At 51.8% G+C, this 17,312-nt stretch overlaps 1 protein-coding gene across 1 annotated transcript in view; it reads left to right on the top strand.

Annotated features, from left to right (window-relative positions):
* Nucleotides 1-1,146: 1,146 nt before the first annotated feature.
* The window catches only part of CD300A (CD300a molecule), a 21,791-nt gene continuing 5,625 nt past the window's right edge, over nucleotides 1,147-17,312 (top strand). Inside the window, exons 1-4 of the mRNA XM_008563288.1 lie at nucleotides 1,147-1,348; nucleotides 9,171-9,371; nucleotides 13,322-13,663; nucleotides 14,771-14,930. Of these exons, the coding sequence (XP_008561510.1) occupies nucleotides 9,311-9,371; nucleotides 13,322-13,663; nucleotides 14,771-14,930 (563 nt within the window). The 5' untranslated portion in view covers nucleotides 1,147-1,348; nucleotides 9,171-9,310. The remainder of the gene's footprint in view (nucleotides 1,349-9,170; nucleotides 9,372-13,321; nucleotides 13,664-14,770; nucleotides 14,931-17,312) is intronic.

The raw sequence follows: 17,312 nt of genomic DNA, 5'->3' as shown, positions 1-17,312 counted from the left end.
GCTCACCACTCCTGTATGCATGTCTCTGTGTCCAAATATTTCTTTTTTTTTTTTTTTTAAAGATGACCAGTAAGGGGATCTCAGCCCTTGGCTTGGTGATGTCAGCACCACGCTCAGCCAGTGAGCGAACCGGCCATCCCTATATAGGATCCGAACCCGTAGCCTTGGTGTTATCAGCACCACACTCTACCGAGTGAGCCACGGGCCGGCCCCAAATATTTCTTTTTAATAAGGACACGGTTCTATTAGATGAGAGCCCACCCTGATGACCTTATTTTACCTTGATTACCTCCGCAAAGACTCTATCTCCAAATAAGGTCTCATTCTGAAGTACTGGGGATTTCAACCTGTGAACTGGGGGCAGGGGGGACAATCCAACCCATCACACCCGGGCTGCAGTCTTGCATGAGGCTGCAGGGAGCAGGCCTGTGGAGAAGACTCCTCCCACGGTGGCCTAGGGGGAGGCCATGCAGTGCATCCTTCACAGGTGGGACCTGCGCACGTGGCAGTGGTTGTGTTCCACGTGTCTCCCGGGTGTCTGGTTCCCTCTGGTGATGAGGACCCCTACATGAGGGCTGAGACTCTTTGGCATCACCATGTTGAGAATTTTTCCTCCTCCAGGAAAGCAAATGGGATTCAGAAGCAGAAACAATTATCTCTTTATTGTCCATAAGCCAAGGACATGGAGCTCTACGTGCCCCTTCCCAGATACAGGCTACAGACATGGGCTGAGGGGGGGCCAGGCAGTAAGCAAACATGAAGGGTAAACCTCTGTTTGGAAAGCAGACTTCCTTGTCCTTCATGTTTTAATAAAAGAAGAGGGAAGAAACTGCCCCCTCTGCATCCCAAATGAGGTAAGAGAGTTGCAATTGGATGTCTCAGTGGGCCCAGAGTCACCCCCTAGGGAAGCCATAAAAGCCGTGGACATCTCCCCCTCTGTAAGTGGGGGCCACTCCCCAGTAGTGAGCAGTGTCAGCTCGGAGCCCAAGACCACTGGGGCAGGTGCCCGGCGTGGTACAAAGAGCTCAGGACAATGACTTTTATTTATTTTGGGGGTGGCTGGCCAGTATAGGAAACTGAACCCATGACATGACCTTGGTGTTGTAAGGCTGCACTCTAATCAACTGAGCTAACCAGCCAGCCCAAGAACAATGACTTTGAAAAGGGCCATCTGGTCACCCTTGGACCAGCTGTTGAAGGACAGGCAGGGCTCTGCTGGGGCCAGCAAGGAAAGGGTAGTCAGAGGACGGGCAGGACTCAGAGTACTGGAGAACCGCCCTTGCCATCTGAAGAATTTCCTTGTAGTTTGATGCTGACCTTGGAAGTTCTGTGTTTTATCTTCATAAGGGTAAGTTTCTTTCTTTTTTTTTTTCATGATCGGTAACGGGATCGCAACCCTTTGTGTCGCGCCGGCACTGCGCTCAACCAGTGAGTGGACCGGTTTCTATATGGGATCCGAACCCTCGGCGGGAGCGCCACCACACCCCCAAGCGCCGCACTCTACCCAGTGTGCCACCGGGCCGGCCCATAAGGGTAAGTTTCTTTATGAGCTCCCACTTCTGTTTAGTTTTGTTTGGGGTGGCAGGCCATTACCGGAGGATCTGAATCCTTGACCTTGGTGTTATAACAATGAGCTCCCACTTCTAAATTCAGATCCTGAAATCCTTTCCTCTGGGCATAACCTCTTTACCTCCACCTTCCTTCCCTCTCACTGGATTTACTCCTCCTCTCTTGGGATCTCTTTTGTCCTGGCCCCTTCCTCTCTCCCAATACACAGTCCACAGGGACACAAAGCCCTGAGCCAAGGCCAAGGCCAGGCTGCACTGTCTGCAAACAGGGATGCTCCAGCCACAACCTCACGGGTGACCAAAAGGGGGTCCAAGCTACCACGTCTCTTGCTGGAATTATTGCAGCAGCCTCCCTCTGCCTCCTCTTACCCTGCCCCCATCACAGCTTTGGAAGAATCTAGATTGCCACACTATTAGTTATATTATCGTTGTTCACACAATGCTTTCACAAATACTTCTGACCCTTGAAGTTGCAAAGGCACGGTGAGCGCAGCATTGCGTTCTCCACTGGGACTCCAGTGCCCTCCTTCTAGCTGGGACATTCACCATAATGCCCCAGACCTCCAGGAACTCCGGAAGTTCCCAGAGACTGGGGGAAGCTGGGGAGCTGCATTCTCCATACCCTTGTGCAGGCACCGGGGAGCTCTTTAACCCACTCCCACCAATTCATTTCATTCAACGCACATCTACGGACTTGCCTACCATGTGCCACGCACAGCTTTGTCCTGTCCTGCCCTGTCCCTACCCTGCCCATCCCATCGCACCCGATCCCAAACCATCCCATCTCATCCTACCTGCCACTACTGAGCACCAGTAAAGTGCCAGGTATTCCCATAATTTCTGTACAGCAGAGTTTCCTAAATTTGTGTGATCCTAGGAATCATCTGGGGGAGTTTGTTAAAATGACAGCTTCCCAGTCCCCAGCTGGAGAGAATTCTTTTTTGTTTTGTCCCCCCCCCCTTTTTTTTCTTCTAAGAATCAGGAGATCAGAGGCAGGCCCCAGAATCTGTATTCTTTTTTTTCTTCTATCTTTTTGGTGGCTGGCTAGTACGGGGATCCGAACCCTTGACCTTGGTGTTATTAGGACCTGAGTGACCTAACTGGCCAGCTCCAGAATCTGTATTCTTAACGGGTACCCCCGGGTGTTTGTTGCAATCAGCCAAGCTGGGGACCCACTGCTGTAGGGGAGACCCAGATGGGTTGAATACTGTCCTCACCCCCACCTCGCAGTCCTGTGTGGGCTGCCTGGGGAGTCTGGAGAGGAGCTGGCTGATTGAGTGACAGGGAGGCCGTTCAAATGATCTCCTTCTCACCTTTTGGGGGGACTGTGGTGGGGATGGGGTGTGGGGGGCAGAAGAGGGAAGGGTCACATGACCTAGGGCTGTGGTGCCCTAACATCCCCAATGACTTTGGATCCATCTGGAGACAGGTCAAATGTTTTTCTGGAATTTTCAAGGGCTCCGTCCGTCCTCCTCCCAGAATTCCTCAAGGGGGACAGAGATCAAGTGGGACTGAGAGGGAGGGTGCAGGGCTGGGGTCCAGGACCCCTGGGCTACTTTTCTGTCATTTTCCTGTGCCTGGGTGGAAGGCGGGGGCTGGTCCCCTCTTCACCCAGGCCAGTGGGATTTTTGCCTTGTCTTCAGCAGCATTTCTCACCTTTTAAGGTAGTCCTTTATTTTCCTGTCTTGGTTTCAATGTTTTGCACTAAACCACGAACTCCTGGAAAGGAAATATTGTCATATTTTTATCTTCATGTTCCCATCTTTGGGCCCAGTGCCTGGCCCAAGGCGGGGGTAACCATTAAATAGGCCTTAAATAAAAGGAGCCTGGGCATCAAGTGCCACCTGGTGGAGTCAGAGAGTATGGCGGTGATTGAGATTTCCACCTGGACAGTAGACCAGGAAGCACGCGTCCCCCCGCTCCAGTTTGGGGCAGCCTGTCCAAGTGTGAGGTCATATGGGGATGGGGCAGGGGTAGGGGTCCCTAGACAAGCTCTGGTGAGTAGGGGAGAGCTGGACCTTTGAAAGACGGGGCTCTCCCAGGACCATGAGGGGCAGTTGGGAAAGGAGCCTGGGACACCCAGGGCATGGAGAAAAAAGAGAGAAAAGAGGAGACAAGAGGAGGAGGCGGTACTGATACAGCAAGGACAGGAGGCTGTTCTGTCCCCTGGGTCTGCAAGAGGAGGCCCAAGCTGTGGCCCACTGTGCGTTACCCTGAGAACACGGCAGGCAGTCCTGATGGAACAGAGGCTGTGGGGTAGTGGTGCAATTACTATTCCTGTTTTGCAGGTGGAGAAGTTGGTGCTCAGAGAGGTTAGTAACTCAGCCAGGGTCACACAGCTTATCAGAAGCAGGGCTGGGATTTAAAGCCAGGCAGTGAAACCCAGAGTCCATGCTCTTAATCACTTTCAGCATTTTTCATTTATTCACTCACTCACTCATTCATTCATTCATTTTGAGAACCACCTTTATGGGCCTGAGTAAAAGCCTGGGACTTGTCATGCTGAGCCCTTCTCTGGGGAGAGTTTCGGTGGTCCCGGGTTAGACAGCAGCTCCCTGAATCACACCGCTGGCTGACTCCTCTGCTCTTTGCCCCTCTCTTAAGCGCAGTACAGTGTCTGAAACCTCCTTTCTGCCCCTACAGCATCCCCCCACTTTCCCTCTTCCTCAGGGCATAGATGCCCTGCCAGGGCTCTACTCATCAATTGTGCAAGAATCTGGGGTCACAGTTGGGTAGGGAAAAGGGGAAGGTTAGGGAGGAGGCTCAGGTGTGGGTATTATTAAAAAGCTCCCCAAAGCATTCCGATGTGCACCAGGTTTGAGACCCCTGTCAGCATGTGCAGAAACAGTCATGGTCAGTGGGACTGGGAAGCCATCTCAGGATCATGCCTCTTTCTGCCTCACCCTACAGAGTCCCCTTTAGTGCTGCACTATTTCTTCTACATTCTAACCCTGCCCACACATATGCACACACACACACACACCAACCCCCCAAACCACCCACGATAAAGTGGAGCCTCCTCTTCCCTAGGAGCTGGAAACCTTGCCAATGTTTAAGGCCACATCCTAGAGTCCCTTCCCCTGGGGCCAAAACACACCTTCAGGAAGGGATACCTGTCAGCTGGGAAGTTTGGGGTGGCATGGCCTTGAACCCGGAGGCTTCTGGTGAAGAACCTAACCCTTACCAGGAGGGAAGGGCAGGGAGGCATGAGACCCATGTCCCTGTCTTTGCCTTCTCAGTCCCTGAGGAGAGGCAGGTTCTCCCCCAACTCTCCACCTGCAGTTTAGCCCCTCCCCTCTTCTGGAACAGTCCAGCAGAAGCAGGAGGTGGAGCAATATAGCCTGCTCACCCTAAGGGGGGAGCTGGACTGTCCCAGGTTGGCCTCAGAGCTAGTGATCCTGTTGGGTATCTGAGGACCCCTGGTTTCATCAGCTGCCAACCTGGAGCCTCGGAGATCCCAGAGGCTGAGCCCCTGCCCGGTCCCTCTTGGGTGGCCTGGCCTGAAGGCTGGGTGCAGCCGATTTCCTCCTCTGCGACTCCTGCCTTTCTCCTTTCGTCCTCTCCTGCCTCTCTGAAGCCCTCAGATTCTCTTCCCCTGTTCCCAGTCTGCAGGCTGGGGGATCTGGAAGGATCGATGCCACACACCTGGATTCCCTGTACAGCCGCCTCTCCATTTCCCAGCTTGTAGAGACAGGAGCAGTTACCTGCCCAAGAAAGCCAGCAGTCCTGGCAGCCACCAACAGATGGCAACAGGGGCTGCTTGTGGAGAGCAACTTCTCTACCAGTTTGCAGACTGCGCTCCTCAGCGGTCCGCTGCCTGATGTGGGTCCCCTGGCTCAGGCCACCTTGCGAGGAAGGCCCAGGACTGTAGGACCTTCTCAAGCATTGTCCCAACCGCCTACTTGCCCCAGGGCCAAGTTCGGCCATCAGGTCTGCCCCAGCTCTGCTCTGTCCAGTCCCTGCTCACTCCCCTCCCTGCCATCCTGAGTCTTTAGGGCCCTCACATGTCCCCTCGGGGCCAACCGGACATGGGACAGACAAGCAGGGAGGGGCTGGGGGAGGTTAAGCCATCCATTCCCTCTGTCAAAAGTGTTTAACTGCTTTGGTACTTGGTTTGTTGACAGCCTTCCCTGTTTTCTCTCACTTTGCAGGAAAGAAAGAGTCCAGTTCTTTGAAATACTAAAAATAGATCTGTGGATTTAAAAAAAAAAAAAAGAAGAAAGGTAAACAAGGCTCCCCCTTAGGGAGTCACAGTGGCAGACAGGAGTTTGGGGGTTAATATGCACAGATGTGGGTCCTTTTGTTTTTTGGTGGATGCCCAGTCCAGGGACCCAGACCCTTGACCTTGGTGTTAGCACCGTGTTCTAACCAAGTGAGCTAACCAGCCAGCCCCAGATCTGGGTTCTTATAGGTGAGTTTTCTCAGCTCCCTGAGTCGTGAGGAGTCGATTCACCTCTGTGCGTGGTGGGAGTTCAGCAAACATCTCAAAACATCCCTGTGGATCACCCAGTGCGTTCACATCTCTGATCTCATTTCAAGCCTCCCAGCAATCCGTGAAGCGGGCAGGGCTCTGATCTTCCCCACTGTGCCGCCCCCATTGTCATGGTCAGGGGGGCCTCCCTGAGGCAGGTGCCCTTAATCCATCTCCCACCCCTGATCCTGCTCCATGGAGGGAACTCAGAAGGGACACCGGGGGGCTGTGCCGGGCAGAGGCTGCCCTCTTAGACACTGCCCTTATGTGTGTGTCCCTGGGGATGGGGTGGGGGTTGAGCAGTGACTTGAAGCCACTACTGCTTCCTTGTCCAGCTGAGCAGACCACCAGCCTCTACTTGAAACTATTTTTTGTTAAGGTTTAACTTAGGTGAAGTGTCCAAATCTTAAGTGCTCATGGGTGCCCTTCTGAGCTCCATGGGTCCCAGCCTGCTGTTCTCACCCCTGGCTCCTCTCTCCCTGGTGGAGAAATTATCTCCAGGCCCAGGCCCTGGGTAGAGCAGGGGCTCTGTGGGCAGGAAGCCTCAGGGAAGGGGGACGGTGAGGGTTCTCGCACCTCTGGCTGCCACAGCCACCCCTCTGCTTGCTGGCAGCTTCCTCTTCCTGTCTGTCTTGACCACAGTGCACCCAAGACCAAGCAGGCAGTCGTGATGGCTCCGTAATGACCAGCTGGTGTGGACTGTGGCTGGGGACTGTGGGACACACTGGAACTCAGGTTGTTCAAGCTGCTTCGGCCCCTGAAGGATCCAGCCACGCTGGGGCAGCTTCCCCAGAGATGGGCAGGAGCATGGGGAGTGGGCAGGCCCTGGGAGTCCAGCAGGGAGGCGAGGCAGGCCAGGCCACCCAGGCTCCTGGGGAAGGGAAACTGGGTCCTCCCAGTCGTCAGTCCATCCTTCCCTGCTGCACCTCCCCGACGGCTTGTCAGTCGGAGCTGGCTCTGTTCCTCATGGATCTTGCAGCTCATTCAAACCCTACCTGTGTGCATTCAACCCCAGCAAAAACACCTGGCACGTAGTAGGCGCTCAGTGGAGGTCACATTCCTTCCCCTTTTGTCCCGCGCTCGCACGATCATCAAGCTCTTCTTCCTTCTGTGGGGCTGCAGCCACACAGACCCGCCTCCTGCCTCTGGCCCCAGCTGCCCAGCCTCTGCCCGCTCCTGAGCAGTGCCCACCGGCCAGCGCCCTCCCTGAGGTCCGCCTCCAGCTCAGGGGATGGAGTGGCAGAGTGGACGGGGGACCACAGGGCTGCCTCGGTGGGACGGCAGGTCTGAGATGGAGCAGCTTTGGAAAGGGAAGTTCTGCTGACAGGCCCCACGGCTCATCCACTCCCCAGATATTTTCGTGGGACCTTTGGGTTTGCAAAACCCCAAAGCCCTGCATACATCCCCACCAGCACCCTGCCCCACCGGCCTCTGAGCATGTGCATCCACACTGGGAAGAGGCTTCAAACCACGTCACAGGTTTTGTGGCTGCTGTTGGATCCCACCTGAGAAGGGGGCTCAGCCCTGTGGCCCTGGCGTTCGTCTTGCCCTGCACCAACATCTGGCGATGGCTACCAGGGACTTGCGGGGACAGTGTCACTTCCTTAGCTTTCTGATGCTGTGCATCATTTTGTTTGCATCATTTTGTTTCTTCCTTTGGATCAGTGGACAGATTGGGCTGAGTAGAATGGCTGTGGCAGGGATCAGGTCCCCTGACCTTGCCCCTTGGCGGTAGGTCAGGTGTTTCTCTGTGTTCCTAAGGATGGTTGCATCCCACAGATGGCTGCGTAGCATACTTCTCCCTGTTGAATCCGATTCTCCCAGTGCTTTTCACTGTATCCCCTTGGAAAAAGACTGGCCTGAAGACATCAAGTAATGTCTCACATTGGAGTATATTTATAACCATTGCATTATTCTCACAGTTGAGTTATTGTTACTGATGTTTTACAGAAGCCACAGGTTTTGCTCAAGGTCACTGAGTAAGTGGATGTGCTGCACGACAGCCTACCTCCTGATTCTCTTTCTGGCCTGGACGTTCGAGACGGCAGTAACACCTCTTGGATCATGACTGAATTAAAAAATATACATTTCTGGGAAATTTTGCAATGGTCAGGCCATGTAAACCACCAAATATGACACCTATCTTACATTTTCATGTTCAGCTCATCAAAGCATCCTGGATCTCAACAAGTTTTAGTGAATCTATGACCTAATTGTCATAGAAATTCCTCCAATGTCTACCAAGCTCTGTCCTTGAGTCTTCCAACAGCAGAACCAGAAAGTCTCCTTGGCTTCCCAGCACTGTCCGAGCAAGATGTTCCTGTGCCCAGAAGGAAGGAGAGAAGTGAAAATCCAAAACAGAGCAGCAGGGAAGGGCATTCTTGGGACCCCATAGCTAGTGCAGGGCTCGGCATGGGTGGAGCTTGGTGACTACAAGCTTTCAGGGGACACATTACCCATTAGGTTCAGGGTTTCCTGTGCCCTTGTGGCCATTCCGTGCAAGCTGGGGGTGCGTATCACAAGGCGCGTGCACGCGCGTGTGTGTCTGTGTGTGTGTTTGGAGTCCAAACTCCAGGGAAGTGCATCAGGGAAGAAAGGTATCCCTGCCAAGTCACTGCTCTGTCCCCAGCCCTGAGCTGGGTCCAATGGAGGCTAAACAGGAGGGAAGGTCATACTGTGAGGACCTTCAGGTCAAGTTGAGGATACATTTTCAAGACTAGGAACCATTCAGGGACTCTGGGGCCATTTGCCAACAAGGGCATCCAGGCCTAGGGCTGGGGGCTCATGGCAGGGAGCCCTCAGGATGCCCTCATTGTGGGTACAGCCCAGGGCCGGAAAAGCAGACGCAGTTTGCCCTCCTCTCAGGGCTGCTCATCCTGACCACAAGCAAACAAGGGGGAGTTATGGGCCCCGCTAGAAGGAGACCTGGGCCGTGCAGTCCTCGGGGGTAGGAGAGACGGGGAAGAGCAGGCCTGTGAGCTGTAGGGCTCAGGTGCAGAGGGCTCGTCACCGGAAACAGCTGTGGAACCTGCCCGCTCAACCGGGCTTGAAGAGGACGCTGCAGAGTTCCCGGGGTGTCTCCGGCAGCCAGTGGCCGTCGGCTCCCTCAGCTTCCTCTGTTTTCTGACCAGCCCAGGAACAGAACCAAAAGAAGTTGAACAAGGAAGCAGCACAGTTCAGAGAAAAGCAGAAGCCGGAGACTTGGAGATGTGACCCTCCCTTGAGGAGGCTGAAGCCCGGCACTGTAGCAGGTGACATCTGTGCTGGAGAAATGACCCAGGGGGACTGGGCCGTGTGGCTGCCTTTAGCTCTGCTGCTTCTCTGGGTCCCAGGTGAGGGGCTGTCTGCCTGGGGCGGGTCTGCAGGAGGGAGGGAGGGTGTGAGGGGCAGGGCTGCAAGGGAGGTGTCGCGTGGGCCACCAAGACCCTGGACCCCAGACAGAAGGCAGAGTAGGGTGTGCTCTGTCCACCACATGGACTGCACCCCTGAGAGGGGAAGGGGCAAGTGTCTCTCTTCCTCTACACCCACCTGACTTTGGATGTGCCACATTGGGACTCAGGGCAAAGGGTGGGCACAGAGGAGGGGCTTTGATGGGAGGTTTTTGGTTGGATTATTACAGGAAGGACTAGAGGCAGGATGAATCAAATGGGTAGGGGTGGCCACTGCTGGGCGCTCCTGAGGGCCGTGAGCTTGGGGGAGGTGGCCTGCCGGCTCACCAGCTGCAAGGTGTGGAGCAGGGCGAGGACTGGGGAGGGCTGGGGCCTGGTCTCAGGTTTAGCCAGGCAGCAGCCCTGTGGCTGGCATGGTTTGTGGCAACCTCAGTGTATGCCTGAGGACCAGGGGAGCCAGTGTCTTCAGGGAGGGAGATCTGGACAGAGAGGAGAGGGTGATGGGAAGAGAAACTGGGAGAGAAGGGAGGCAACTTCTCTAGGGTTGAGCCTTCTATCCAAGGACCAGGCTTTCTCCCATGCATTTACCTTCTGTGCCCTCGGTAGCTTTTACAGCTCACCTCAGACAGGTCCTGCAGCCTTATTAGGCTCAGCCCTAGGATAATTTAAATCTTTTTGGATGCTTTTCTTATAAATTGGAGGTTCTCTTCTATGATATTTGTTAACTAGTTGTCTATAGGTTTAAATAGTAACTGGTTGCTATTACTTTTTGTGTATTGGTTTGGAAACGGGTCATCCTCCCGTTACCAGCATTTGTGTTGAGTCCTTGGGTGTTCTGTCTCCATGGCATCTGTGAGCTTTAGAGTTTGCAGTTCCTCTCTGATGTCTGTTTCTCTTTCTCTCATTGGCTCATTGGCTGGTAAAGCCAGAATGATGCCCAGAGGCCGTGTGGTCTCGGTCATCCCCGCCTCGTCCCTGACTCAGGGGATGGTGGCCAGTGTTTCCCATTTAGTATAAAGAAAGTGCCCACCAATGTCTATTTACAAAAGGTTTTTAATACCAACAGCAACATGTGTCAGGGGCTTTTTCATTATCCATAGAGATTATTTTTTTCCTTCTTTAAATTATTCAGGAGGTGAATTATACAAGAGATCTGGCCAGATTTTAGTCTCTTTATATTATGCTGACTTTGTGAAAAGAATTAGGAAGAGTTCCCTGTTCCTATGTTCTCTGCAAATGTTAAATATTTAAATAAAATTGAAATTGTTTGTTCCTTGAAGGTTTGAGTGAACTAACTTGTGAAACTGTCTAGGTTTTGCTAAACCCCCCCCCCCTTTTTTTTTGTTGGAAAAGAATTATTTAACGACACATCATTATTGGTCTTTTTTTTTTTTTTTAAACCTATTCTTGGCCTAACGTGGCCATTTATATTTTCCTAGAAAATCATCATTTTCACAGTTTTCATCCAGGTTACAGACTTATTTGCAGAGACTTGCAAATTACCCTGGTGGTTGTTTTTCTTTTTATTTGTGTATTTGGGTCTTCTTTTTTTTTTTTTTTTTTTGACTTGGCTACCCACTAGTCTGTCGATTTCACGGTTTGCCCCTCTCAAAAGGAAAGTCAGTTTTTCAATGTATGTACTAGTTCCACTGTTTTTCTGTTTCCTAATTCACTAATTCTGCTTTAGTGTCATTCTTTCTTGCCCACTGCGTTGGCTGTGTCTGCAGGTGTCCTCTCCTGGCTTCCTGAGTTGGGCAGTTCACTCCTTTATTTGGGATTTAATGGGACGAGACTCTGTGATCCCAAAGTAAGACATTAAGATAACAGAGAAAGATCCTGGTAGAAGAGTCTTGAAAATAGTAAAGGCCCTGGCCCCAAGGTGTCTTCCGCCTCCTGTGTTTATGATCAGAGGGTTGGGGGTGGTGGTAAGTGTCGGAAATGGAGAAAGCATAGAAAAGCAAAATTGGGAAGATCATAAATAGGTGTTATTATTCCAGGTATGTGAGGAAATAAAACTAAAGGTTTTCTGACACTCTCCTATCTCTAAATTAGAATGACACCTTCAAGGTGAGTCAGGCCTTTTGGGAGGCTGGGTAACAATTTTTCACCAAGATTTCAGAGGAGAAAAATGAATCAGGAGAGAGAGAGAGAAGGTGAAAATCCAGAGGGAACTCAGACTCTGCAGACAGGACTGGGTGCTGTGGGTGGCGGTGGTGGGGTCACCCAGATCAGGGAAAAAAGCCAAGACTCAGATGAGAAAAGGACGACAACTCACAGCCAAGGAGAGGCAGGGGATAGAGGCAGGATGTGGAGGCCTGGAATAGAGTCTTGGGTAAAGGAGGGCTGGGAACTGATGTATCTTTATTAAGCACTTAATATGTGTCAATCTTAGTGATTTGTGTTTTTCTAGAAAATTCCACATTCATCCAGGTCACACTTTTTTATAGAGAACTTCTGCAAGGTACCATCACGATTCTTTTTGTCTTCTCTCTATGTGTATTACTTGCTATTTTCTCTTTTCATTTCTTATTTAAGCTAGACAGAGTGTTGTCTATTTTTATTCGACCAAATTATATGAAATTCCCATTTTCTTGGCCAAAACCAGTTGAATATCAGCAATTTCATATGGTTCAACTTCAACCTACTATTATATGCAGTTTACACCCACGATCTCATTTAACACTCCCAAAAGCTGTGTGAGGTAGGCACAATCATCACCACTTCACAGAGAGGCATCTGAAGCTCAGAGAGGTTGAGTAATTTGCTCCGGACACACAGCTGACACGTAATAGAGCTGAGACTAAACCCAGATTCTTCTGAGGTCCTTTCTGCTTTGCCTTGGCAATAGCTACTGAGGATCTCAGTAAATGTCACACAGGAGTTGGAAGGACCTTCTCTACAGGGGATTTGTACACCCAGGCCAGAAGGAGGGATCCTTGTGAACTCCTAGACTGAGGAGCTTGCAGTCAGCTTTGGGCAGCCATGGACTGAGAGTGGGGAGCTGATGGGGTGGGGGAGGGGCTCAGGCTGCAGCATTTACTAAGGACCTACTATGTGCCAGGCACTGAAGGTGTAACAAGGAGACCCTGCTCTCCTGTGGCTTGCATTAGGATGACCCCAAAGTCTCAAACATGGGGATTTAAGAACCTGAACAAGTAAGTAAAATTAAAGAGCTGTAACCCTAAGCCCACTCTATCCCCCCACCCAAAACTTGGGGCCCAATCACAGAATTACAAGGGGTGAGGAAGCTGCATCCTGCACTGCCCAAGTGCCCAGGGCAGGGGCCGCGTGTCCTCTGCGTGGTGACCAGCATGGCTTCATGCCATCACCTTACTCCCCCAGTTTAAATTTTAGAGAGAAAAAAGTAAGAAAAATTAATTCTACAAGAAAATTAATTCTATAAAATTGAAAATTGAAAATTAATTCTACGAGAACTGGGCAAACTAAGGTGAGACGCAGGATGAAATGAAGGCTGTCGTCAGTGAGCCTCTGCGCTTGTGACTGTTTCGATCCACAAGCTTTGTCAGCATTCTTGTCACCGTGGCTTGGCAGCCTTATTTCTGCCCCAGCTTACATTCCCTTAGTAGAGCCAGATCGCTGTGTGGGCTGTCCTTCCACCTTCTGAGATGCCCAGGGCTGGGCTGGCCTCCCAGGAGAGCAGGGTGCTTAGGGGTGAGAGGAAAGGGTGACAGGAAAGGGGTCTAGGTTCTGAGAAAGGGGTTGCTGTGATCAAAATCAGAGCAGAGGGGGGGGACGCCCGGGGTGGGATCTGGCTGATGGGGGAGTGACGTGGAGTGAAGGACGGGGGCTCAGGGCTGGGGTGATGCAGAGTGGAGGGGCCTTGAGGGGACCCGCAACCTTGAAGGACCCAGGACGGGGCTTGTGTTTTCCAGGTTGTTTTTCTCTGAGCGGCCCCAGCACCGTGAACGGCACCGTGGGGGGATCCCTGAGCGTGCAGTGTCGGTATGAGGAGAAATACAGGACAAACAACAAGTACTGGTGCAGAGAACCGTTTATTTTAGTATGTGACAAGATCGTGGAGACCAAAAAGTCAGAGAGAAAAGAAAGGGGCAGCCGAGTGTCCATCAGGGACTATCCTGAAAACTTCAGCTTCACAGTGACCATGAGCAACCTCATGGTGGAGGACACAGGCACGTACTGGTGTGGGATCGATACACCATGGTACAGGATAGACAGAGATCCCATCTTGCAGGTTGAGGTGTCCGTGTTCCCAGGTGAGTCCCTCTCGCACCACCACCTGGGCTGAGGCTCAGGTCAGAAGAGCTGGAGCGGGAAGAATCAGGTTTCAGACTTGTATGGTGTGTGGAACAGCTGACGTCTCTGCCCAGTCTTGAAGGACGGGGAAGTGCTGGTCAGGTGTCAGGTGACTGTCAGATTTGCAGTATAGACAGACTTCTTGGGCAGCCTGCAGTGTTAGCTGGAGGGGGGACCACACTGGGCTTGGAGAGGTAACTTAGGGGCTCGCAGGAGAGCCCTGCTTGTGTTTTCCAGGTTGTTTTTCTCTGAGCGGCCCCAGCACCGTGAACGGCACCGTGGGGGAATCCCTGAGCGTGCAGTGTCGGTATGAGGAGAAATACAGGACAAACAACAAGTACTGGTGCAGAGAACCGTTTATTTTAGTATGTGACAAGATCGTGGAGACCAAAAAGTCAGAGAGAAAAGAAAGGGGCAGCCGAGTGTCCATCAGGGACTATCCTGAAAACTTCAGCTTCACAGTGACCATGAGCAACCTCATGGTGGAGGACACAGGCACGTACTGGTGTGGGATCGATACACCATGGTACAGGATAGACAGAGATCCCATCTTGCAGGTTGAGGTGTCTGTGTTCCCAGGTGAGTCCCTCTCGCACCAACACCTGGGCTGAGGCTCAGGTCAGAAGAGCTGGAGCGGGAAGAATCAGGTTTGAGACTTGTATGGTGTGTGGAACAGCTGACGTCTCTGCCCAGTCTTGAAGGACGGGGAAGTGCTGGTCAGGTGTCAGGTGACTGTCAGATTTGCAGTGTAGACAGACTTCTTGGGCAGCCTGCAGTGTTAGCTGGAGGGGGGACCACACTGGGCTTGGAGAGGCAACTTAGGGGCTCGCAGGAGAGCCTTAGCCCTCACCAGCAGATGGAATCAGGACTGTTGGGGGCGGTTCCTCTGCCCTGTCCTGACATGTTCACTTGGCCCAGGAAGATCCTGGGGAGACTTTGGCCCTGGGGTCCTCCACCCTGCCACCTTCCTGAGTGAGCATTTGGTGTGAAATCAAACCAAAAAGGCACTGGTGAGTGGCAGGAGTCAGAGGGAGATCTTCAGGTCTGATTTGTAGTTTTGCCACCAGTACCCACATCAATGACACCTACAAGTATGAGTTCCCCTGTGGCCAAGACTTCGACAGTCACAACTGAAGTTCCAGCTGCGTCGTCCACTTCCCTGGCCACAGTGAGTGCCACCCACAATACAAACATCCAGAATGACTTCCAGCAGGGCCCAGACCCAAGGTAAGGCACCCCTAGTCCCCGATCTGGGCCTTCTACTCAGGAGGGGCTCAGGATGGGGTCCTTCAGCCACGTCATCCAGTCGTTGGTAGGAACCACCCCCTGCTGGTGGGGGCCTCAGGCTCCCTTTCCCCAGGCGCAGGTTTGGAGCCTCAGTCTGTACATCCCAGCTTGGGTTGCTGAGGCCACGCTGCATCTGCCCTGGGCTGCAAGACAGGGCTCAGGGTGCGGAGAAGTTGCAGGGCAGATGGAGGAAAGTGACAGTTAATGACAGCTGGTGATATCCTAGCAGGCACGTGCTGAATGCTTCCCATGACTGCTCTTATCCGCACCTCTCCATGACACTCTGCTGCTGTCATCCTCGTCTTACAGATGAGTAAACTGAGGCTCAGAGAGCTTAAGTGATTTTCCCAGTCAGGTAATTATAAGAGGCAGGGCTGGGCTCCGGTTTATGTGACTCCAAAGTCTTGGGTTCCCCCTTCTCAGTCACCAAGCCCATGGAGAATCTGACTCTTATACACTCTCTCTCTAGAAAAATGCATGCAGTTACAAACCGCTTCTGGGTTTCACAGACTCCCCGTTCTGACTCCAACTGGGACACTGGAGTTAGCACAGATCCCACAGGTTGAGAGCTCCAACCTCTACAAGACTGCCCTCATTCAGATGCCAGCAGCACTTGGGGGATCCCCCGGTCACTGCCCTTCTGGCCAACTGGTGACACATTTGGGGATTCCCCTGACCCCCTTGGGTTCAATAATTCACTAGACTCAAAACTCTGGAGAGCACTATTTAAGGGTATTTCAAAAAGTCCATGGAAAGATTCATATTATCTTTTAATTCTATCTTTCCATGAACTTTTTGAAGTATCCTTGTATACAGTTTTATCATAAATAATAAAGATTGGGACCAGCCAAATGAAGAAACATGGGGAGTGAGGTCTTGGAGTGCCCCAAACAGAGCTTCCATGCCCTCTCTGGGTAGAATCAGGAAGAATCACCCTCCTGGGACATCAATGTGTTTATCAACCAGGCAGCTCCTCCGAGCTTTGGTGTCCAGAGTTTTTTTTTTTTTTTTTTTTTCCTTTTTGTCTTTTTTTTTCGTGTCCGGCAATGGACCGCAACCCTCAGTGTCGCGCCCGTACCGGACCGGGACCGGCAACAGGGTCACAACCCTCGGTGCTGCGCCTGCCCCCCCTCGCTCAGCCAGTGAGCGGGAACCAGTCTGTATGTGGGATCCGAACCCTCGGAGGGAGTGCTGCCGCGCTCCCAAACAGCACACTGTAGCAGTGCGCCACCGGGCCGGCCTGGTGTCCAGAGTTTTTATTGGGGTTTCATTACATAGGCAAGATTGATAGAATTATTGGCTGTGTGACTGATCTCAATCACCATTCCTTCCTTCCCTGGGCGCCCCACATCTCTAATTGCATGGTGGTCTTTCTGGTGACCAGTACCCACCATGTCGTCTCATCTCTTAGCAGAACTCAGGTGTGATTCATGGGTAACAAAGATGCTCCTGCTATTTGGAAAATTTTTCCCACTTGGGAAATTCTAAGGATTTAGAGCCTCCCTCCCAGGAACCAGGGACAAGGCCAGATTCTTTACTACACAATACTCCTGAAGCACTTCCACAGGCTTCCTGCCAACCAGAGTCATGATATTAAGATCAGACAAGGCAAAATTCAGGTCCCAAACACACCATTTCCATAAGTTTACCCTTAGATGCATGCCTGGGTGGCAGAGCTGGGGTTTGTGGGTCCCGAAGCTTGTACAATTTGGGGGTGGAGGAGGAACATCTTTAAGGAAAAGACTAGAAAATTATAAATGCAAACTCAGGTATAAAAACAGGGGGCTCATGCAAGTGAGGGGCCAAAGTTTAGCTGTGTCTGTGTCACAGTAGATCTGCTGCTGCTTGTCCAACTGTGAAATGGCAGAATCACAAGGTGACTTATTGCAACAATGTTTGTCATTGCAAAAGACTGGGGGAAATACCCATTCAGAGGGAGTAGTTAAAAAAAATTATGGTCTGTTCATGCAATGGAATACTATGCAGCTGTATAAGAGAACAAGGTACTTCTTTTTGGTTTGTGGGTGTTTTTTTGGCAGCTGGCCAGTATGGGGATCCAAACCCTTGACCTTGGTGTTACAAGGCTGTGCTCTAACCAACTGAGCTAACCGTGCAGCCCAAGGGACGTTATATACTTCCATGGAAAGATCTCTAAAATGCATTAAGTAAAAGCAGAATAGTGTTCATACGATGTCTCCTGTGTGTGAAAAAAGAAGGGAAATCATGTATATTCATATCTGCTTGTATATGAATAAAGAACTTCTGGAAGGTTCTTAAGTACACTGTGTGTGTGTGTGTGTGTGTGTGTGTGTGTGTGTGTGT

Source organism: Galeopterus variegatus, unplaced genomic scaffold (assembly GCF_000696425.1).
Source record: "Galeopterus variegatus unplaced genomic scaffold, G_variegatus-3.0.2 Scaffold13102, whole genome shotgun sequence".
Classification (NCBI taxonomy): domain Eukaryota; kingdom Metazoa; phylum Chordata; class Mammalia; order Dermoptera; family Cynocephalidae; genus Galeopterus; species Galeopterus variegatus.
The sequence above is the reverse complement of the archived record's forward strand: the minus strand, read 5'-3'. Positions and strand labels throughout refer to the sequence as shown.